This window comes from Microtus pennsylvanicus, chromosome 12 (genome assembly GCF_037038515.1).
Source record: "Microtus pennsylvanicus isolate mMicPen1 chromosome 12, mMicPen1.hap1, whole genome shotgun sequence".
NCBI classification, from domain to species: Eukaryota; Metazoa; Chordata; class Mammalia; order Rodentia; family Cricetidae; genus Microtus; species Microtus pennsylvanicus.
The window spans coordinates 25216443-25239544 of record NC_134590.1 but is presented as its reverse complement, the minus strand read 5'-3'; the positions used below and the strand labels follow the sequence as shown (position 1 = coordinate 25239544).

The following is a 23102-nucleotide window of genomic DNA, read 5'->3' as shown; positions in this document are numbered from 1 at the left end:
TTGGTTCTTAGCAACCACGCTAGGCAACTCACAGTTCCTTTATCTCTGGCTCAAGGATATCTGATGCTCACTTTTGGCCTCCACAGGCACTTGTGCTCACATGTACGTACATACACATAATTAAAAATAAAATAGATCTTTAAAGAAATGTTTATGGAGGCCTGGGAATATAGCTTAGTGGTAGAGAACCTGCCTAGCATATGTGAGACCCTATATTAATGCCCAGCACCTCATCAAACAAAGAAGGTCATGAGATTTGTTGGTAGAGTGTTAGGAGTTTTTTAGTGACAGTTGGGAGCTTCAGAGCAAACAAGTCAAAACTGCGATGCTTTTTCTGACCTGCATCCTGAAACCATGTGAGTGCGTTCTAGCAGCATTCTTTATTTACTGGAGAGTTGAAAAGTACCTAAGTTCAAGGAGAGGGTGCATAGAACCTAGTATTTTTGTTTATTTTTGAGACAGGGTCTCAGGATGTAACTCTTGTCGGCCTGAAACTTATGATGATCTGCCTCTTGCCTCCTGAGTGTTAGAATTACAAGTGTGCACCAGCATGCCTCGCTGACTGCTTATCTTGATAGTAGGAGTGTCATGATCACATAGAAGAGCAAGAGGGATGGGAAATATCATCTGTCCAGTCTGGGCATGTTGGCACACATCTTTAATCCCAGGACTTGGGCAGCAGAGGCAGGAGGATCTCTGTAAGTTCAAGGCCAGTCTCTTCTACACAGTGAGTTCCAGACCTGTTAGGCTATATAATGAGACCCTGTCTCAAAGACAAGAAAATGTATATGTATATACATATGTAGATTGTATACATGTGAACTATGCATATGAACATATATGAAATATTACTATAATAGACTACCCCAGAGTGTTGCTCAGTTATTGAAATTCTTTTCCATCTCTTAATCCTTGCTTTAGTGTCTGAGGATCTTATTAGTCAGAACTATGATCTTACTCCTGCTTAGCTCTTAGTATGTTGATTTTCTGGAGCAGACAGAAATTACAAATTCACACAACGTAGCTGAACCTTTGTTGTAAAAACTGTGTCTAGGAAGAATATTTCTGTGACATAGGCCTATGTCATTAATTGTTTGAAACGCTAGGAAACTGGGTTGAAGTGATTGCCTTTTATTTAGCCGAGTGCCAGTTTACTTCTTGGGGGGGGGGGGTGTGAACCAGTGGTGTCTTATTGCCGATGAGCATGGTGTTTTGTTTTTGCAGATATGCAATATGATGAGGATGATGATGAAATCACTCCAGATTTGTGGCAAGAAGCATGCTGGATTGTGATCAGGTAACTTTAGACCAAACTGAAGAGGTAGATACTGTAAGATGTGAGGGATGTCCTGTAGCTTTGTTCCTTATAGGTAGATCTCGGCCTTCTCTATGCTTGCTTATGTACTTAATGTGTGTTAGTTACTGCAGCAATTGCTTTATGCAGACAGTACTGTGTGCAACTTTGGATGCTGTAGACTGGCCTGACTTTGAATTTGCAACTCTCCTCCTGAGTGCTGCGAGTGTACGTCACTATACCTGGCCCCGTCCGTCCGTCCGTCCGTCCGTCCGTCCATCCATAATTTATTTGTTATAAATTAATTTATAAATTAATTTATGTTCTTCATTGGAGCCTTTAAATACCTTATACTACCTTTTCCTTCCTTCCTTCCTTCCTTCCTTCCTTCCTTCCTTCCTTCCTTCCTTCCTTTCTTCCTTCCATTCTTTTTGTTTTTTTGAGACAAGGTTTCTCTGTGTAACAACCCCCACTATCCTGGAATTTGCTTTGTAGACCAGGCTGGCCTTAAACTCACAGAGACCCACCTGTCTCTGCTTCCTGAGTGCTGGGATTAAGACGTGGCCCACCACACCTGGCCTACATGGTCTTATTTCTCTCTGTGCATTTCCCCCTAAAAGCATTGAAAGGTAACTAGCAGATACTCTTTTACATAATCACAGTACAGAATTAATTCTGATACAATAATGTTACTATTATTTTTAGTTGATTTATTTTATGTAAGAGTACTTTATCTGTATGTGTGCCTTAATGTCAGGAGAGGGCATCAGATCCCACTGTAGATGGTTGTGAGCTACTATGTGGTTGCTGGGAAATGACCTTAGGCCCTCTGGAAGAGCTCTTAACCACTGAGCCATCTCTCCAGCACCCAATAATCTTATTTAGCCTATGGAGTCTTTCCACATTTTGCTTGTTATCTTAATTTTTTATAGCAAAGCATTTTTTTCTTTCATCCTGGATCTAGGACTATTATGTTTTGAGACAGGGTCTCATTGTGTAGGGTAGCCTGACCTGGAATTTGCTGCCTCAGTTCTGAGTGTTGCACATTTTGTTGTTGTTTGTTTTTAGTTCTTTTTTTTTTTTTTAAATTTTTGGTTTCTCTATGTAGCTCTCACTGTACTGGAACTCGCTCTGTAGACCAGGCTGGCCTTGAATTCACATAGACTCACCTGCATTTGCCTTCTGAGTGCTGGGATTAAAGGCGTGTACCATCACACCTGGTTTGGTTTTAGATTTTCAGTTTTATTTTTTGTGTTTATATGCCTGTGTGAGTTTATGTGCACCATGTATGCAGCTGCTCATGGAGGCCATAAGAGGGCATGAGATTCCCTGGAACTGTAGTAAGAGATGATTGTGAGCCACCGTAGGGGTGTTGAACTTGGCTCCTATGGAAGAGCTGCCTATTCTTTACCAGGGAGCTGTGTTTCTTGCACCAGAACTATGGACTTTGAACTGCTGGACCATCTATCTCTTCAGCCCTAAACATTTTGTTTCAAGGCTTATTTATCTGCCTCCTTCAATCTGAAACAGTTTCTCAGCATGTCTTTTCTTAAAATGAGAGCTCAGGTCCGTTACTTTGTGTAGTACTTGTGGGATGTGGTTGTGCTGGATGGGTTCTTTGGTCCGTTACTTTGTGTAGCACTTGTGGGATGTAGCTGTGCTGGATGGGTTCTTTGGCAGGCTCACTATATTATGTGCATTTCTAAGTGTGACTGAGCTCAAGTAGCCATAGTAAGAACGTCCATGCAAAAGCAAGTAGATGATAAAGTAAGAACATGTCATGTTAGGAAGCTACACACTCACCAGTGTGATCACTACACTGGTAGTCACACCGTGTGTAACATGGCAGTAGGAAATGCTGTAGAGTTTGAAGTTGTTTGCAGATTGAAGCTGCCTTATAGTTCTTTTGTTGTACTTTAGCTATTTTGTCCATTTTTTTCCCGTACAAAACATAGTAAGTCTACAAATAAAATACCCCGGCCTTATGCAATGAGTATCATAGATTGGTTGGCATTTCATTGAGTATTTGTTGAATTGGACTGAATGAAGTTAGGAAAATATGTGGATTAAATGAAGATGGAGAAATATGCTAGAAAACAAATTGAGTTGCAACTGATTATGAACTTAATATTTTTCTAGTTCTTATTTTGATGAAAAAGGCTTGGTTAGACAACAGCTGGATTCCTTTGATGAGTTTATTCAGATGTCCGTTCAAAGAATTGTGGAAGATGCGCCGCCAATTGACCTACAGGCCGAAGCTCAGCACGCCAGTGGAGAAGTTGAAGAGCCGGTAAGATGGTTGTGTTCATGCTGCGGGTGAAGGAAAGGATTGGCCTGTTTGTCAGTCCAGTACCAGAGCTCTCTCTCAGTAGCGTTTGCAGTGTGTGTACAGCACCTCCCCTTAATCTCCCCAGATAGTATGTGTCTTTTGGTATTAGGATGGACCGGCAGGCCTTGTGCAGCTAGGTAAAGACTCTACCCTGAGCTTTATTTCCTTCCTTTTTAGTTATTTCTTAGCAAGGTCTTGGTAAGTTGCTCGTGCTAGCCTTGAGTGGGTGGGCTCTGTTGCCAGCCTGGTTTTGAACTCTATATCCTCCTGCCTAAATCTATCTATCTTCCTACTTAAAATGCTAATGTCAATTAAAATGGAGTCAGCAAAACTTTCAATGTGTGTTTTGAGACAGGATCTTTCTATGTATTTTAGTATGGCTTTAAACTCCTGATTTTCCCACCGATTTTCCCACTTTGACCTTTAAGACATACACTAAGAACCTGACCTTCAAAACTTCTATGGGGAAAATTATTTCTTCTTTTCATGCTTTTTGTTTAATTTCAGCCAAGATATTTACTGAAATTTGAACAAATTTATCTCTCCAAACCTACTCATTGGGAAAGAGATGGTGCCCCTTCACCAATGATGCCCAATGAAGCCCGGCTAAGAAATCTCACGTAAGAGATACTTTTCTTCGTTAGCACCTGATATTGAGTAAAGTTCAGAAAATGCACCTTCACTTACGGCCACCTCTGACCCCCTTTTATTTTGAAGGTACTCGGCTCCGCTTTATGTTGACATAACAAAGACAGTCATCAAAGAAGGTGAAGAGCAGCTGCAGACTCAGCACCAGAAAACCTTCATAGGGAAAATCCCTATCATGCTGCGCTCGACCTACTGCCTGCTGAATGGCTTGACAGACCGCGACCTGTGTGAGCTGAACGAGTGTCCTTTGGATCCTGGCGGCTACTTCATTATTAATGGATCAGAAAAGGTATAGTGGTGCTCAAAACTCTAAAAAAAGATGGCTAACAGTTAAATTATTGCAGTTAAATTAAAGGGTGTATATTCTCAGGGGTGGAGACTGTTCGCAGGGTAAGAGCATGTATGTGCTACTCTTGCAGAGGATCAGAGTTTGGTTCCCAGCCCCCCATGTGGAGTGGCATAATCACCTGTAAGTCCACTTCCTGGGGGTCGGATGCCCTCTTCTGGCCTTCATGGGTATCTGTACACACACACACCCCTTCACAAAAAGAAAAGAAAAAGCACGCATTCCTACAGATAACCTGTAAGCTTTATGTCGTTGTGCATCGTGGGCACTGGAAATTTGTTGTGCCCAGTTGTTGGAGCGTGTATATTCCTATCAGGTGGAGCCTATGTGACCAATTAAATAACTGCAGCTTTTTCTTCTTGCCACTTCAACGATGACCTTTTGGGTTCTCAACTATAACTTTTTTACTCTGTCTATAGGTTCTGATAGCTCAAGAGAAAATGGCAACAAATACAGTCTATGTGTTTGCCAAAAAGGATTCCAAATATGCCTATACAGGAGAGTGTCGATCGTGTCTGGAGAATTCTTCCCGACCCACCAGTACTATATGGGTTAGCATGCTGGCGAGAGGAGGACAGGTACGGTATGGCCTGGGATGTGTGATGCTATTTTGTGTTTCTCTGAGCTCTTGTATGTTCACATTCTGATGTCTTTTTTCTTTTCTAGGGTGCGAAGAAGAGCGCTATTGGTCAGCGCATCGTGGCAACTTTGCCGTACATCAAACAGGAAGTTCCCATCATAATCGTGTTCAGAGCCTTGGGCTTTGTGTCTGATAGAGATATTTTAGAGCATATCATTTATGACTTTGAAGATCCAGAGATGATGGAAATGGTAAGGAGAAAGCAGGTGCATGGTTCCTGTTTGTAAGAAGCCTAGATGCCGATGATTGCCAACCCTAAAGCAGCAGACATGCTCTTAGGGCAACTCCTCTCAGACACCTCTGGGTTTACCGTAGGAAAGCTCCGCCCGGCCTGAGTCTCTGCTAACAGTTCTTGGAAATTGTAAGAATAGTGCTAGAACCTTCTTTACTCAGATTTAGTTGGGTTTGTCACCTTTTCTCTGTCTTCTTTTCCAGACCATTTAGGAATAAGGTGTAGTATTCATGTGTGTTGAGTGCAGTGCTTGTTTCTAGGAAGCAGGATAGTCATTGATGTAATCATAGTATAGTTATTTTTTTGTTTTGTTTCATGAGACAGAGTTTCTCTGTGTAACAACCCTGGCTGTCCTGGAACTCACTCTGTAGACCAGGCTGACCTCTAACTCTCAGTGATCCACCCGCCTCTGCCTCCCAAGTGCTGGAATTAAAGGCGTGCGCCACCATGTCCAACACAGTATGATTATTAAAATCAAAGGATTGAAAAATAAATCAAGTTGGCAAGATGGCTCAGCAGATAAAGACTCTGACAACTGCAGTTCACTGCCCAGAACACACATAAAGGTGGATGGAGGCAACCAGCTCCGCAGAGTAGTCCCCAGCCTCCACAGCGCACATCACACACACCGTAGAGCGGTATTAGGGCCAGTAGATGGGGCAGTAAGTGAGGTGCCTGCCACCAAACCTGTCTCAGTTAAGTAAAAGAACTGACTTGCTCTTAAGTATATTGGCTTTTGAAAATCACTGTCTGTTCTATTAGTTTATAGGAAGTAAGGCTGTTTTTACAGGCTTATGAATCTTAGAACCACTGAGAATGTATAAGTTTTAATCTTCTGAAAGTACATTTTAATTGTTATACCTTTTAAAACCCAATCCCATTAACCTTAACCAAATAATTTTGTAATAGCAGTGACACCAAGTTTCTTTTAAAAAATAATTACTTGTGGGATATTTATTGTTTTTTGATGCAGGGTCTCAGTTTTTAGCCCAGGCTGGCCTAGATTTCTCACTATGTTTACCAGCCTGACAGTCTTCTTGACTCTGCCTCTTCAGGGCTGGGTCTGCAGACTTGTCCACCATGTCTGGACTTGACCAGTCAGTTTATGTGGCTTTTTTCTGACCTTTGGTGCCACACTTAGAATTTGTGTGTTTAGAGCTACTGTGTGTGAATGAGAGAAAGCATTTCTATATGTGTAAGATACAGACTGAGGGTAATTACGGATGATTATGGATGCCAAGCGGCTTAGTGCTACCCCAGCTTTCTTATGCTCACTGTTGTGTACAGTTGGAAATTGAGAATAGAACTCAGGAGTAAAATTTAATCACTTATTTTTATTTTATATGTATTGGTGTTCTGCCTGCTATTTTGTATGTGTGAGGCTGTCAGAAGCATGGAACTGGAGTCACAAACAGGTGTGAGCTGTACTGTGGGTGCTGGGACTTGAATCTAGGTCCTCTGGAAAAGCAGCCATTGCTCTTAACTGCTGAGCCATCTCTCTAGCTCTAGGAAAAAATTGTTTTTTTTTTCCCAGGGGGTAGAGCAGGTGTAGGGGAGTTGGAGATTAAACCTAGGTCCTCACATGCTAGGCAAGCCCTCAGATAGTGAGTTATACCCTATCAAGAATTATTTTATTTAACCCTTTCCTAGATGGGGAAACTGTTGGCTTGATTGCTCAGAGGCTATAGATAGTGACAGGAATGGAATATAGGTCTGTTCACTAGTGCAGTGTTAAAATAGTCTCCTTTTCGATACAGTGAGTGACTTCATTGAGATTTAAATATTTCTTCCTACAAGCACTGAAAAGTGCTTTGTAGCTCTGCAAATTTTAATTGATCCAGGAAACTTCTCTAAATAGATTTGAAATATCTAATTTTTGGTTTTGGTTTTAAATCATTGGTCATTAAAATATAAAAGCAAACATACTACTTTTAAATTAGTGGAATTACTTTTATTTTTTGAGAAAGTGAATCGCTTACACGGGGTGGATTTTGACAGATACTCCAGGTCTGAAATGTTGTGATTCCTTGGTTTTCTAACAGTAGGCTATAGAGTTATTTCATATGTTAGTAAGTCACACAGATAAAACTATAAATCAGAAAATTTACTGTAAACTATTTGGTAGGTTAAACCATCTCTCGACGAAGCATTTGTCATCCAAGAACAGAATGTTGCCTTAAACTTCATTGGTTCAAGAGGGGCAAAGCCTGGTGTTACCAAGGAGAAAAGAATTAAATATGCAAAAGAAGTCTTACAGAAAGAAATGCTGCCTCATGTCGGTGTTAGTGATTTCTGTGAGACCAAAAAAGCCTATTTCTTGGGGTAAGTTAAATTTTACAATTGAGATAGAGTGTTTTCCTTAAAGCTAAGGATGTTATAACTTGTATTTTGAGATATGTCAAGAAAATCCAAAACCCAAGTGTTTTCATTTTCTTTTCTAGGTATATGGTTCATAGGTTACTTCTGGCAGCTTTGGGTAGAAGAGAACTAGATGACAGAGATCACTATGGAAACAAAAGATTGGATCTTGCTGGGCCTCTACTTGCATTCTTATTTAGAGGGTAAGGAATTGCAGAATGACGTTGCTTACGTAGAGAGAATTCATTACTTCATTTATAGCGGGTCTTCCTTAGTGTCCCAGAGTGGCTCCCCTGGTCTGCTGATATGCACGTAGGTGCTGCGGGTTTAAACTCATGTCCTTGCTTTCACAGATACTCTTATTAACTTACTCATTTCCTCGGATGCCTAGATCAGAATATTTAAGCTTTCTTGATCATTGCCTCACTGAAGACGTTTTCTTTAGGCACGTTATCTTAGTTGGTCTCTCTACTACATGTGTATACAGGATATAGAAACCTAAAATGAGTGTAGCAACTTACCCTGTGACCTTTTTATGGGTGTTGTCTCTGTTGAAAAGACACGTTTTGTGGACTTTTCCATGTTTACAATAACACCATCTTATTTGATAGAATGTTTAAGAATTTGCTGAAAGAAGTCCGAATCTATGCACAGAAGTTTATTGATCGTGGAAAGGACTTTAACTTGGAGTTGGCAATTAAAACACGGATCATATCTGATGGACTGAAATACTCTTTAGCCACTGGGAACTGGGGGGACCAGAAGAAAGCTCATCAAGCCAGAGCTGGAGTGTCCCAGGTGAGGTGGCCCCGTACCTGTGCATTCATGGGAAAGACTTACAGGGACGGCAGGTTTTCATTTCATTGAACATAAGTGATTTTGTTTTCCCTTGGTAAAATTCATTAGGGGTTTTTGAATAATGAGGTAAATTTTCTCTTAAATTACCCATCATCATTAGAGAGTTAATTGTCTGGCTTACACTTTAGAAACTCAAGATAGTAAACCAGAAGAGTTGTTTGTTATAAATGGAGACTGAACGTTCATTTCTTGGCTGCCCAGGAACCGTATTATTCACAACACTGTTTGGTCTATTTGCTCAGGCTTCTTATTAACTAACTTTTACATCTTAAATTAACCCATTTTTATTATTTTATCTTTACCACAAGGCTGTGGCGTATTGGTAAAGTTCCAGCATCTTTTTCCTTTGGTAGCTACGTGGTGTCTCTTTGACTCCACCTACTTTCTCTATATATCTCTGTTCAGATTTCTTACCTGGCCTTACTCTGCTGAGCCGTCGGCTGAAACAGCTTTATTCATCAACCAATAAAAGCAACACATATACAAAAGGCCATCCCACATCAGTTTGTGATTTGGGGAAGTCTGAAACCAGTAGCGTTTTGATAGGGCAGGAAATACAACAGGGTCTTGATAGACTGCCCAGGTGGCCTCAAACAGCGTTCCTCTCCAGAATCCTGGGGTTGCAGCTCGTGCCAGCAAAAGTTTTGTCTCAAAAGCTTTTTAGAAACTAACCCAGAAAATTTCTAGGCTTGCTCTTTATCTATTTGAAAATATATTTCTTACAGTTGCTGTGGCCGCTCACACTTATACTCTGGAAGCTGGAGGCAATAAGATAGCTTCAAGTTTGAGGCTAGCTTGTGCTACAGAGTGAGACTCTCTGTATTCCACTATTTCTGTGTTCCTTAAAAAACATGTTTGTTTTTTCTTTTCTTTTCCCTCCAAGACAAGGTTTCTCTAGTTACGACTGTCCTGGGACTTGCTCTATATACCAGGCTAGCCTTGAACTCAGAGATTCATCTCCTTCTGCCTCCCCAGTGCTGGGATTAAAGGTGTGTGCCACCACTGTCTGGCTTTTATTTATTTACATGTGTATGTGTGTGTGGTGGCTTACTGAATCCAGGAGAGGGCATTGAAGAAAAGGTGGTTGTGAGCCACCATATAAGTGCTAGGAATGGAACCCAGGTCCTCTGCAAGATGGGTGCGTGCTTTTAAGTGCTGAGCCATCTTTCCAGACCCAAATTTATATATACATGTATATTTTTGGAGACAGTGGAGTTTGAACCTAGGATCTTGTACATGTTAGGCAAGAGTTCCACCGCTGAGCTTCACATATCCCAGCCCTCATTTCTTTTTTTTTTTTAAATATTTATTTATTTAGTAGACAGTGTTAGTTTCCATGTCTGCCTACAGGCCAGAATAGGGCACCAGATCTCATTACAGATGGCTGTGAGCCACCATGTGGTTGCTGGGAATTGAACTCAGGACCTCTGGAAGAACAGTCAGTGTTCTTAACCTCTGAGCCATCTCTCCAGCCCCCCAGCCCTCATTTCTATAATCAGTTGCATGTTTAATGAATGTAGTACCTGTTTGCAGGTACAGTAGTGGGGAAGGCTACTGATTTAAGAGGTTATTTTTTTATTTTTTTTTTATTAATTAAGATAGGGTTCATATGTCTCACAGGCTGTCTTCAAACTTAAATAGTTAAAGGTGACTTTGAATTTCTGATCCTTTTGTCTTTATTTTTCAAGTGCTCTGGCTACCAGTATGTAGCACTGTGTCCCCTTTATAAGGTACTGGAGATTGAATTGAGAGGTAGACGGCATGCTAGCTAAATTTGCTACCAAATGAGCTATATGCTCTAGGGAAAACTTTAAAATTCTTTTAAAATTATATTTTAAATAGTTAGGGTGATGCATAAACCACGATGTGTGGTGGTCAAATGACAATGTGTGGGAGTCTTATCTTTAACCACGTGGGAGGTGCTCGCCATTTACCCACTGGCCCGCGTAGAAAAGCTATGTAGACACTCAGTGGGCATTTAGCTTTTGTAGAATTAGTTTTTGGAGATAAGGTCTCCCTACTAAGCTGGGCTGGCCTTGAATTTAGAATTGCTTTGTGTCTGTTCCCAAGTACTGGGTTGCAATAGGTGTGCACCACAAGGCCTAGTTTACACATTTTCATAATTTTGTTTTGTCTTGTTTTGTTTTTTTGAGACAGGGTTTCTTTGTAGCTTTGGAGCCTGTCCTGGAACTAGCTCTGTAGAACAGGCTGGCCTTGAACTCACAGAGATCCGCCTGCCTCTGCCTCCCTAGTGCTGGAATCATATTTTCATAATTTTTTAAAACTATCTTGTATCAGTGTTACCTGAGTGATTTGGCATTCATATTCCAAATTTAAGATCCTGATTCCTACTTTAAGAGGCTGCTGATGGCTAAGTATAGTTTGTAGTTTCTTTCCACTCAGTAAGGATTTATTTAGTGTACTTGTAATTCTGGGTTCACAACATGAATTAGATACTACCCTAGCCCTCTCTGAGGTCATCAGCATCTACTGAGGAAACAGATTCGTGCATTTGCCGCTCTTTAGAGAGTATGAGTTGGAGTGTAGTGAATGCTACATGTTGAATCCAGCTGAGTGAACTGCCTTTGGCCCTGTGATATGCCAGGTTCCAGCCCCTTAAAGATTCAAAGAGCAGTTTACTGTCTGCAGTTGACAATAGATATAATTAAAAGAAGGCTCTAAAGAATTGCAGCAGGTTACATACACCTACTGGGGATGCTGACAAAAGACATTTATTGAGCCTGGGAGGTTTCAGAAAGGCTGTTGGAAGCACCTGAGTTCAGTGCTGAAGCACCTTGGGAAATGAGGATGGCAGAAATAACAGCTCACAGAGAAGCTGTAGAAAAGCATCTTAACATCCTGAGCAAAAGGAAGACCCACCAAAGAGTGGTGTATATGGGGAGCTATAGCAGCTCACAACTTTAAAATCAAGGGGAAGGTTAGGAAAACCTGTTGGAGAGGTAAGCGGAGAACAGCTGGGGCGGGGTTGTGTAGGGATAACATCATTTTTGTCTTCTGGGTGTATTTGCAAGGTTGGCTTTATGTTGACAGGTAGCAGGAAGATTGTTCAGTAGACTCGGTGAGAAATAATTGGGGCCTGGATTACAGCAGTTTTGTATTGATAGAATAAATTCTGAGAAATATTGAGAAAGTAGCTTTTAAAAAAAATTAAAATTTTATTTTTATTTGTGTGTACCTCCCTGTGGAGGTCAGAAGATAGAGCCAGGTTCTCTGGTGCTAGAGTCATAGGTAGTCTTGAGCCCTGTGATGTGGGTGCCTAGAATTGTATGTCACATGTATGCTATCACTGCTAAAATGAAGAGTATTTAAGTTATAGATGTAAACAAGATTATCCAAGAAAAGATTAAAGACAAAGATACTCAATTATAAAAAATAGAACTTTGCTGGATGGTGGTGGCACACGTCTTTAATCTCAACACTGTGGAGGTAGAGGTAGGCGGATCTCTGTGAGTTCGAGGTTAGCCTGGTCTACAAGAGCTAATTTCAGGACAGGCTTCAAAGATACACAGAGAAACCCTGTCTTGAAAAAAACAAAAAAAGAATTTTGCTTCACTATGACAGTTTGATTATGGGTATACTCAGATTTTAAGATTTGCTCCTTTGTTTTCTAGGTATTGAACCGCCTGACTTTTGCGTCTACTCTTTCTCATCTGCGTCGGTTAAATTCTCCGATTGGTAGAGACGGCAAGCTTGCGAAGCCAAGACAGTTGCACAATACGTTGTGGGGAATGGTGTGTCCTGCTGAGACCCCAGAGGTAATTCATTATGGGTAATGCTCAGTTTAAAAGTTTGCTAAGGAAGACAGTGGCTGACGGCGGCAGGGAGACATTTCTTTAGTGGTGTAACCACAGGTAAACTGCACGTGGGCACACGGTCTGTAAGCAGCCCCGTGGAGCTCATTGGCTCACCCAAAACAAAAGTGCAAGTCATTTTCTCGTTGGAAAGAAGAGGGGATTAGTAGTGGGAGGGAGGCAGGAGAGGAGGAACGGGATTGAATATGATCAGAATACACCGTGTAGTGTCTGGAGAGATTAAGAGCTTGCACTGCTCTTGCAGAGGATTCGAATTTGGTTCCCAGCACCCATGTCGGGCAGCTCACAACTGCCTGCTACTTAATCTCCAGGTGATCTACGTTCTCTTCTGGCCATGTGGGCCTTAAATTCTTGTGCACACCCCCAACCCTGAATTAAAAATAAAGATCTTTTAAAAATGTAGATCTTTTATATATATGAAAATGTCATAATGAAATGTGTAATTGATGCATGGTAAGAAACATTTTTTAAAATTAATTGAATGTCATAATCACCTCAAGAAATTTTTTATTTAATTATGCATCATGGTGTAAAAATCAAGATTTTTTTTGTAATCTTTTTCTTAGAAAGTTAAGTGTATACCTGAAGCCAAATTAAAAGTAAAATGTTTGTAGAAAACAATTTGTATAGACATCTAAAACCCATGTTAATAGTTACGTGGCTTATTCCTTAGGGCCATGCTGTGGGACTTGTGAAGAATTTAGCCCTGATGGCTTATATTTCAGTTGGATCTCAACCTTCTCCAATTTTGGAATTCTTAGAAGAATGGAGCATGGAAAATTTAGAAGAAATTTCTCCTGCAGCTATTGCCGAGTGTGTATAGATGAGTTTTCTCTTCAAACTGCTGCTAACTGTTAAGTTGTACTTAGTACAGAACTGCTAAATATAGAGTTCTTTTGCTTTGTCATTTAGTGCAACTAAGATTTTTGTTAATGGCTGCTGGGTTGGAATCCATAAAGACCCTGAACAGCTCATGAACACTCTAAGGAAGTTACGGCGTCAGATGGACATCATTGTATCTGAAGTAAGAATCTCCTTTTTCTCTCTTTACAGTGTTGACAATTGAACCCATGGCCTTGCTTAATATAGGCAAGTGCTCTTCCACCAAACTATGTCTCCAGTTTGAAGTGAGTTTGTAACTAGCTGAAAGGGTGTGCTGTATAGATCTGTAGAGATGACACAGGATCAGTGAAAACTCTCTTATTGGCAACTCCCCTGGACTGGACTTCCGTGGTTGTCATTATTTGTAGGCTAATACTTTATGTTAATACATTGCCTGCCTTTTATTATCTTTATTTTAAAGACTTATTATTATCTTTATTTTTAAAGAAAAGCTTGTCTGTCTTTCTCTTTCTCTCTCTCTGTCATTTATCCGTCTTGTATATGTGCATGTACACATGTGGTATGTACCTTGAAGTGCATATGGAAGTCTGAGAACAACTGTGGGGTCAGTTTTCTTGTTTGTCAAGTGAGTTCTGGGGACTGAACCCAGGTCGTTAGACTTTGGAGTAAGCACATTGGCCTTGCTTTCACTTTTTTAATAGTAACTTTATAGGGAATATGACCCAGTTTTCAATTAACTTTTGGGCAATTAACTTATTCTAGTCACTGATTTTTGTTTTTGCTAGATAGGGTTCCTCTGTGTAGCCCTGACTGTCCTAGAAGTAGCCCTGTAGATCTGCCTGCCTCTGAGTGCTGGGATTAAAGGTGGGTGTCACCACCATCTGCCTTGACTTCTAAGATTATATGTTAGCGTTAGGTAATCTACTGGAAATAGAATTTGTTTTTTGACTTCTTTACATATAAGCACTTCAATTTCTATAGTGCTATTAATATTCATAAATCTTATATTCCATATTTTCTCAAAATATTTTATATGTTCTTGGGAGTATAGACTAGCACCATCCAGTAGAAATACAGTGTGAACCACATACACAATTAAAATTTTTCACTAGTTACATTAAAAAAGTAAAGCTGAAATAAATGAAATCATTTTAACACTGTTTTATTTAACATATATCCAAAATGTTGCCCTTCAAACATTGTCAATATAAAATTGCTAGTGTAATGTTTTGTGTTTTAAAATATATTAGTGTCTTTTGAGTCTGTAAAATTTATTCTTGTAGCATATTTCAATTCAGAATGCTCATATTTCAAATACTCAAATTCTCTGAGTGAATTTTAAGCCATTTGTCTGCTAGGTGAGGAAGTCAGGCTTTGGAATAAATGGGAAATTATGGTTAACACAGAGCAGTAGCTGGGCATGGTGTGCCTGCCTTTACCTGGTATTCAGTTTAAGGCCAGCCTGCTCTGTATAAAGAGTTCCTTGGAAATACATGTAATGAGTAGAGTACTAAAATAAGGGTTGAGACTGTAGTTCATTGGCAGAGCATTTGCCTAGCATATTCCAGGCCCTAGGCTCATTCTCTAGTATAAGTGAAATTACTTCATGCAGTGAGAACGAAGCATGCAACAAACCCACTTACGAGTTTATTAGAGACAGGTGGACAGGCCTGGGGAGGTCGGTGTGCAGAAAGAGAGCTTGAAGATGGTGCCTTCAGCTTTTAAAGGCTGCCTAGCGCAGATGACGGAGCTCACGGGCTTACATAAGTGCAGCTGCAGCATGCTGGGATGGCTGAGTGCTTGTCTGCACAGGCGTGGCCCTGGAACCCGGAAGTGCCACACAACAATGAGAACAAAATAGTAAACAAATCTAAAATAAGAAATTTTTATATATGTCATTTTACATTGACTTGCGTACCCTTCCAGATTTATTCAGCTGAATAATTAGGGTTATTTTTTTTCACTCATGAGTTTTATGATTATGACTTTTTAAAACATCGATTATCAATGGTAATGAAGAATTATCTATTCTGTTCAATACTTGGTTTTATTTATTTTACTTCTGTTATTAAATGTTTAGTTTGCATGTGTATAGTGTTGAAGAGCAAACCCAGGGCCTCACACATGCTGAGGCAAGCTCTCCACCGCTGAGCTGTGAGAGCTGTGTGTGTCCTCAGCTGCTGGAATAATTGTCGGAGGTGGGGGAGCAGCCTTGACAAAATACCTTTCTCTAGAGTGGAGGCATGGGAATTTAGAAATATAGTAAAGAATACGAAGATGCGAATGAAAATAATAAAACGCAGAAATATATAGAATAGTATCAGGAGGGATTTTTTTCAGTGAATACTGAAAATTCGCCTGTGTTTAATTTTTCAACAGTTTAATATATCCCTGACCCCCAGAGGTAGGAGTAAAACAAGAGACTGCATTAATATACCAGTTGAAAGTCACAGGCTACAACCTAGACTCATACCCTGGACCAAACACTCTGTAGGCAAACCACTGCATGGAATTCCAAGTTATTTTCATAAAGGGAACTAGAATTTAGTTGGATCCTTAGACTTTTGTTTTAGGCCTGAACCAACTACTTCCCATTCCAGGAACACTGGCAGCTAGCCACACCTGTTGACTATAGCCTTGAGAGAGCAGAACTCTTTGATTTACCACTAGATGGGAGCTTGCTTTGAGGTAGAACTACCGACAACCTAGAATGAACTAGAATCAAGTCCCAAACTCTCTGACCTTTGGCCTCCACAGATAAATTTTTTGTATGCTGTGTGAAGATGTGCCTGTGTCCTTCCTCACCTGCCTAAGGCATGTTCTGATTATTTTAATTAAGAGCTGAATGGCCAATAAGTAGGCAGGAAGAGGATAGGTAGAACTTCAGAGCAGAGATAGGAACTCTGGGAAAGACTCTGAGGCTGGAGGATTTGCCAGCCCAGCTTGGAGGAAATCATACTTATGGTACCAAAGAAAGAACTAGTGATGTAAAAGAAAGACCTGTTACACTTGGCACTTTTATTTTACAAGTATGAATGTTTGCTTTCATGTATGTATGTGTTCCACATGTGTGCCTGGTGCCTGTGGTGGCCAGATGGGGCACAAGATCCTTTAGACCTGGAATGACAGATGTTGTCAGTCACCATTGGGTCCTTTTCAATAGCAGCAAGTGATCTTAGCTGCTGAGCAGCCTTTCCAACTCTTTTTTTTTTTTCGAGACAGGGTTTCTCTGTGGTTTTGGAGCCTGTCCTGGAACTAGCTCTGTAGACCAGGCTGGTCTCGAACTCACAGAGATCCGCCTGCCTCTGCCTCCCAAGTGCTGGGTTTAAAGGCGTGCGCCACCACTGCCCGGCTCCAACTCGTAATTTTGGAGATGGAGTGTTACTCATTTGCCCATGCTGGTGTTAGACTTCTAGGAGCAAGTGAGCCTCTCCACTCAGCTTCCTGAGTGATGGGCCCAGGTAGTTGTATTTTTTGCTGAGTTGTAATCATACAAAGAAGTGAAAGTTCATGAGATGGTTTTGTCTTTTATATCTAGGTTTCTATGATTAGAGATATTCGAGAGCGGGAGATTCGGATCTATACAGATGCAGGCCGTATCTGTAGACCACTTCTGATTGTGGAAAAACAAAAACTGCTTTTGAAGAAGAGACACATTGACCAGTTGAAAGAGAGAGAATATAACAACTACAGGTAAGTTTGTGGCATGAGATGAAAAGTAGACAATTGAGTGCTTTTTAGTAACCACAAGGCTGCACAGCCACTGTCACTGTCCTAGGAGAAGCCTTCATAAGCAGTTGTGCTCATTTTTCTTATTTTTGTTATTAATTGTACAGTGGACTTACTGGATTTGAGTTGAAGTGTGAAAACATTTTGATATGTTAAAATTTAATGAGAAATAACTTGTGTAATGTAGTACGTAGTACATGTGAATAATACATTTTTTGGGGAACATTCTTCCTATGTAGGCCAGGCTGACCTGGAACACATAGTGAATTCTGATCGTTCTGCCTCAACTTCCTGAGTATGGGGAGTGTAGTGATCTGTCCTGTCCCTTTAAGAGACAAGCCCTGCCCACTCTCTCCCCCAGTCCAGGCAAGCTGATCTTCAGCTTCTAGCCTGAGTCTTTCTTTTCTGTCTCTCTTTCTCTCCCTGAGGCAGCTTCTGCCTCTCTCCCTTTTCCCCACTTCTCCACTTCCCCCTCCTCTCTCTCTGTCTCTCTCTCTGCTCTTCCTCCTTCTCCCCTTTCCCCTTCCCTTCCATAACCCACTAAATAAATACCTACTTTCTCTGCATGGCGTGCCTATCTGTCTCTGTCTCTCACCCACCACAGCTGCGGTTCCTCGTGGGACTGGCTATCCCGCTGAGGTTTCTCACCCGCCATGCAGTTCCCTGCCTGGGATCTACTGCCCCTCATGGCCCACTGCCCTCTGCAGCCACTCAGGGAATGATGCCGTTTTATTTTTACCATAACAGGGAGTATAGATAGTAAGCCACCATTTCTTTCATAAATAAGAAATATAATAAAAATGGTAAACCTTTCAAATTTTACTTTTAATAGTATTATAAGTCTATATATTGTAAAATAACATGTACAGTTAAAAAAGTTAACACTCTCAATTTATACTTATCAATTTTGCCATCGTTTTTTATAATGTCCTTTTCACAAACACATAGGAGTAATGGGTGGATATATATTCCACCAGACCTCATTCTCTGTATTATTTACTTCCCACCCCACTGCTCAAGTACAGGTCTTTAAAACAAAGTAAATAGGTATAGTTTAACTGTGTGTGGTGTTGTGTAGTTTTTTTTTCCGTTAGCATGTATCTCTGAATTTTTCTCGTATTAGTACAAACACAAGTAGGAGTAGTTTTTAATTAGTAGACTTTGTTTTAAAGTGTTTCAGGAAATTGAGTGAGTTGGTTTTAGTTGGCAGGATCTGGTGGCCAGTGGGGTGGTAGAATATATTGATACCCTGGAAGAAGAAACTGTGATGCTTGCGATGACTCCAGATGATTTACAAGAGAAAGAAGTAGCTTATTGTTCCACGTACACCCACTGTGAGATTCACCCATCAATGATTCTCGGCGTCTGTGCGTCTATTATTCCTTTTCCTGATCATAACCAGGTTGGTCGTGCTTCTGTCCTGATTTACAAGGAATTGGGGAAGTAATAAATGTAGGAATTCGTGTGAAATCTTGCTGAAGGTGTGAGTTCCTACAGAGTCAGCAGTTGACGTGTGTATTAGCTGCTTTCCTGTTCCTGTGCTAAAATCCCATGACCAAAGGCAGCTTAAGGAAGAGTTTATTTTGGGTTCTGCTGCCAGAGAGCAAAATAGTCCTTGTTGGAGGAGCAGAGGCAGAGCAACAGGAACCTAAGAGCTCACATCCTTACCCAGAAGTGTGAAGTAGAGGCAGAGGAACAGGACCCTGAGAGCTCACACCCTTACCCAGAAGTGTGAAGTAGAGGCAGAGGAACAGGACCCTGAGAGCTCACATCCTTACTCAGAAGTGTGTAGTAGAGCACAGTGTGGGCATAGCATGTGGTTTGAAATGTCAGAGCCAGTTCCCAGTGATTCCTCTCAAAGCTGAACTTCCCCAAACAGCACCATCAACTGGGAACCAAGTGTTCAATGCCTGAGACTGTGGTTGCATTTCCCACTCAGACCACAGTATCTTGCTCTTGTTTTGTTGAGGCATCAGTGGTTCTTATCTGTCTTTGAGAAAAAAAGTCAGAAACTTTTTAACCAATTATTTTTCCGATTTATTATTTTTTGTTATTGTTAAATTCTCATTGTCTTTTGTTTTGTTTTGTTTTTTTTGTTTCTACCATTAGTCTCCTAGAAACACATACCAGTCTGCTATGGGCAAGCAGGCTATGGGAGTTTATATCACCAACTTCCATGTTCGGATGGACACCCTGGCCCATGTCCTCTATTATCCCCAGAAACCGCTTGTGACTACGCGTTCTATGGAATATCTACGCTTTAGAGAGCTGCCAGCAGGTGTGTTCAGTTTGCTCTGGTTTTAAAGGTTTTCCCGTGCTCAAGACACTTCAAGGGAAAGTGTTTGGGAAGATTAAGATTTCATACCATAGCTGGGCAGTGGGGGTGCATGCCTGTAATCCCAGCACTCGAGAGGCAGAGGCAGGTGGATCTCTGTGAGTTTGAGGCCAGCTTGGTCTACAGAGCGAGTTCCAGAACACCCAAAGCTACACAGAGAAACCCTTCTTGGAAAAAAAAAATTTTATTAGCTATCATATTTCTTTCTTTAAGAACTCTGCTTAGCTTCTTTTCTTGACGTTTAGTTGTTTTAGATTAGAGTCTAATCCTCTGTGGTGTGTGTAGCTGCAAAGATTGTCCCTCTCTGTAGGCTGCTTCATTTTTTCATTTGATTGGCAGTTCCCTTTGCAGGGAATTATTGGCCATATTTCCTGAGTGATTGGAATCCTATTCAGAAAGCCATCCTGTGCTGATATGATAAGTGTACTCTCCACAATCCCCTGAAACAGTTTCTGAGTTTGAGGAACTCATGTTGAGGTCCTTGAATCATTTGAAGATTTACTTACTTTATGTGTCTTGCCTGCATGTATGCCTGTGCACCACATTCATGCAGTATCCACAGAAGCAGGAAGAAGGGTCAGGTCCCTGGGTACAGGGATTACAGATGGTTGTTAGCTGGACATCAGTCAGACAATTGGGAAGCAGAGGCATCTAGAGCTCATGCAGTTTGAGGCCAGTCTGGTTTACAGATCGAGTACCAGGTTAGTCAGGTTTATAAAGCGAACCCTGTCTTAAAAAACAAACAGAATCCCCCCCCCCCCCCAATTAGATAGCTGTAGGTGTGTGTGCTCTGTCCTTACCTTGATCTGTGTGTCTGAGTTTTTGCGGCTTCTGTTACTTTGGCTCTGCAGTATACCTTGAAATCAGACAGTACTTCTTATGCTCTGAATGCTCTGTCTGTTTGGGGTCTTTTGTGCTTGCAAATGAATGATGAGATTGCTTTTCCTGGGTCTGTGAAGAATGCCCCTGGGACTTTTGTTGGTAAGGCACTGTCTGTGTAGCTTTCCCTTGGTAGTGTGGCCATTTCCACAGTATTAATTATTTGGTCCGTGGTTCTATGAGGTCTGGTGTTTCCCTCAGTTTCAACACTTTTTAGTACTCTAATTTATTATGCTGTGTTAACACTTTTCTCTTTTCTTTTTTAGAAAAGTCTCTTGTAGAACAGGCTGGCTTACTATGTAGCATAGACTGATTTTCCTACTTATGCCTTCTGAGTGCTGGGACTAAACTATGGGCCACCATTTCTGGCTTCTTAATTCTTTATACAGTATCAGTCCCTTGTTACTTATCATACTGTGTGTGGGTGCCACATCATGCCATGCATATAGATTGTAGGAGAGTTTTGTGGGGTCAGTTCCTCCCCTTTTACTTAGGTTCCAGGATCAGACTCGGGTTGCCAGGCTTGCACAGCGAGTGTCTTTATCCTTTGAGCCATATGCTGACCTTCTTTCTTTTTTCCTGTTTCCTTCCTTCTCTTCTCTCTACTCTCTCCTTCCCTCTCCCCTCTCCTCCTTCCCTATACTCTTTAAAGATGGGATAGATGGTCTTATGTTATACAGACTGTTCTCAAATTCCTGAATTTCAGTGATCCTCCTGCCTCAGCCTCCCCCTGAGTGTACTAAGAATTAATTGTGGCTGGAAAGACCGCAGCACTCTGCGGTGAAGTAGGAGAGATCAGCAGGGTAAGACCAGTTTCATATTTAAAGCTAGAATTTAGAGCTGGGCAGTGGTGGCGTACATCTTTAATCCTAGCACTTGGGAGGCAGAGGCAGGTGGATCTCTGGGAGTTCGAGGCCAGCCTGGTCTACAAGAGCTAGTGCTCCAAAGCTACAGAGACACCCTGTATTGAAAAACAAAAACAAAAAAAAAAAAAAAACAAAACAAAATCAAAAACAGCAACTAGAAATTAGGAGGCTTGAGTTCTTTGCTTATACACTTCAGAGTCGTACATACGTACCTTTGACCCATGAGAACAATACTTGTTTTGTGTAAGGCTCAGAGTTCCTGTGAGGATCGGGGAAGCACTCTGACTACAAACCGACTTAGATGTAGAACTACTGATAGTAAGGATGGCGTCACTGGGAGTGACAGTTTCACTAGCAGAGGTTCAGGGAGGAATAGACATTGACAATTTCCATGATAGAAACATCCAAGCATTTGTGACAAATACGATTGAAGAAAATGGATTTCAAATGAAGGATGGATTTTCCTGCCACCCAGATGGTCCTTAATGTGTGTTATTCCATGTACTGCAGGAATCAACTCAATTGTGGCTATTGCTTCATACACGGGCTATAATCAAGAAGACTCTGTTATCATGAATCGTTCAGCTGTGGATCGAGGCTTTTTCAGGTCAGTTTTTGGTAAAATTTGTGGAAACACAGATATAGTGAAAATAGATTTTTAAAAACAGTTTTTTTTTTTAATATTTATTTATTTGTTTATTATGTCTACAACATTCTCTCTACATGTATGCCTGTAGGCCAGAAGAGGGCACCAGACCCCATTACAGATGGTTGTGAGCCACCATGTGGTTGCCGGGAATTGAACTCAGGACCTTTGGAAGAGCAGGCAATGCTCTTAACCGCTGAGCCATCTCTCCAGCCCCTAAAAACAGTTTTTTAAAAATGGGCTTGACTGTTCTAATCCAGAGGCAGAAGACCTGGTTGGTGTCACACAGCTCCAGACAGTGGTTCTTGTGTTTCTGGGTTTCAGATGTGATATTTTAAATGTCTTTCTGTTGTAAGCAAATATATTTGTATTTAGGTAATGCAGAAACATCTAAGGAAGAAATAAAAATAAACCTTAGAATTCCAAAATAACTCATAAAATTATGGTGCATTTTCTTTATGTTTGTGTTTGTTCCCTATACAGTTGTGGTTATTTGTTCACTGTATAGTTCAGGCTGGCCTTGAACTCACTATGTAGTCCAGGCTGGCTTTGACGTCGTCATGACACTCCTTCTGCCTCTGTTTTCTGAGTGTTGGGATTACAAAGTGCCCACCACATTTGACTTCCTAGTTTTCTCTGTTTTACTGATGCAAAGATTCATCTTAAATATGTAGCATACGAAGGTTGTTTGAAATACAGGGAATTTAGAAGAGAAAAATTTCCCCCTGTGTAATTTTATAGGCTAGCACTAGGACTAAAGCGTGGACATTTTTGGCTTCATATAAAAATGCCTCAGTGGAGATACTTAAGCAGACCTGGGCTGGGCATTGCTCAGTCCTGTTATGAGAGGACCTCTGCCGCTGGGAGCTGGACTTACCTGAGTCCCTCCTGATCTCTCCTGCGATGGCAAATGTTTACAGTTGTCAGTCAGAGGCTCCATGGAAAGCCCATTTAGGACTGAACCTTGACACTAGTACATAGTGACTTTTGTCCCTGTTTTTTGGTTCAAATTGTCTCCCAAATATCAGTTAAGCCAAATACCGTTGCTGTAATCTAAGCCCTCTTACTAAAAGAAAGTAGAAATCACCTTTGGAACTCTTGTTTTTAGGTCTGTTTTCTACCGATCATACAAAGAACAGGAGTCTAAAAAAGGATTTGATCAAGAAGAAGTGTTTGAGAAGCCGACCCGTGAAACATGCCAGGGTAAGAGACTCCGACATCAAACTGTGGTGCTTACAGTTGATTTGCTGTAAACGCCTGTGCGGT

General features: G+C 41.0%; 1 protein-coding gene across 1 annotated transcript in view; it reads left to right on the top strand.

Annotated features, from left to right (window-relative positions):
• The window catches only part of Polr2b (RNA polymerase II subunit B), a 32969-nt gene that overhangs the window by 1192 nt on the left and 8675 nt on the right, over positions 1 to 23102 (top strand). The window contains exons 2-18 of the mRNA XM_075942887.1: positions 1225 to 1297; positions 3434 to 3584; positions 4131 to 4243; positions 4341 to 4560; positions 5037 to 5195; positions 5284 to 5448; positions 7615 to 7811; positions 7931 to 8050; positions 8459 to 8645; positions 12338 to 12481; positions 13212 to 13351; positions 13451 to 13562; positions 16920 to 17074; positions 18314 to 18512; positions 19220 to 19388; positions 21701 to 21797; positions 22945 to 23039. Of these exons, the coding sequence (XP_075799002.1) occupies positions 1225 to 1297; positions 3434 to 3584; positions 4131 to 4243; positions 4341 to 4560; positions 5037 to 5195; positions 5284 to 5448; positions 7615 to 7811; positions 7931 to 8050; positions 8459 to 8645; positions 12338 to 12481; positions 13212 to 13351; positions 13451 to 13562; positions 16920 to 17074; positions 18314 to 18512; positions 19220 to 19388; positions 21701 to 21797; positions 22945 to 23039 (2496 nt within the window). The remainder of the gene's footprint in view (positions 1 to 1224; positions 1298 to 3433; positions 3585 to 4130; positions 4244 to 4340; positions 4561 to 5036; positions 5196 to 5283; positions 5449 to 7614; positions 7812 to 7930; positions 8051 to 8458; positions 8646 to 12337; positions 12482 to 13211; positions 13352 to 13450; positions 13563 to 16919; positions 17075 to 18313; positions 18513 to 19219; positions 19389 to 21700; positions 21798 to 22944; positions 23040 to 23102) is intronic.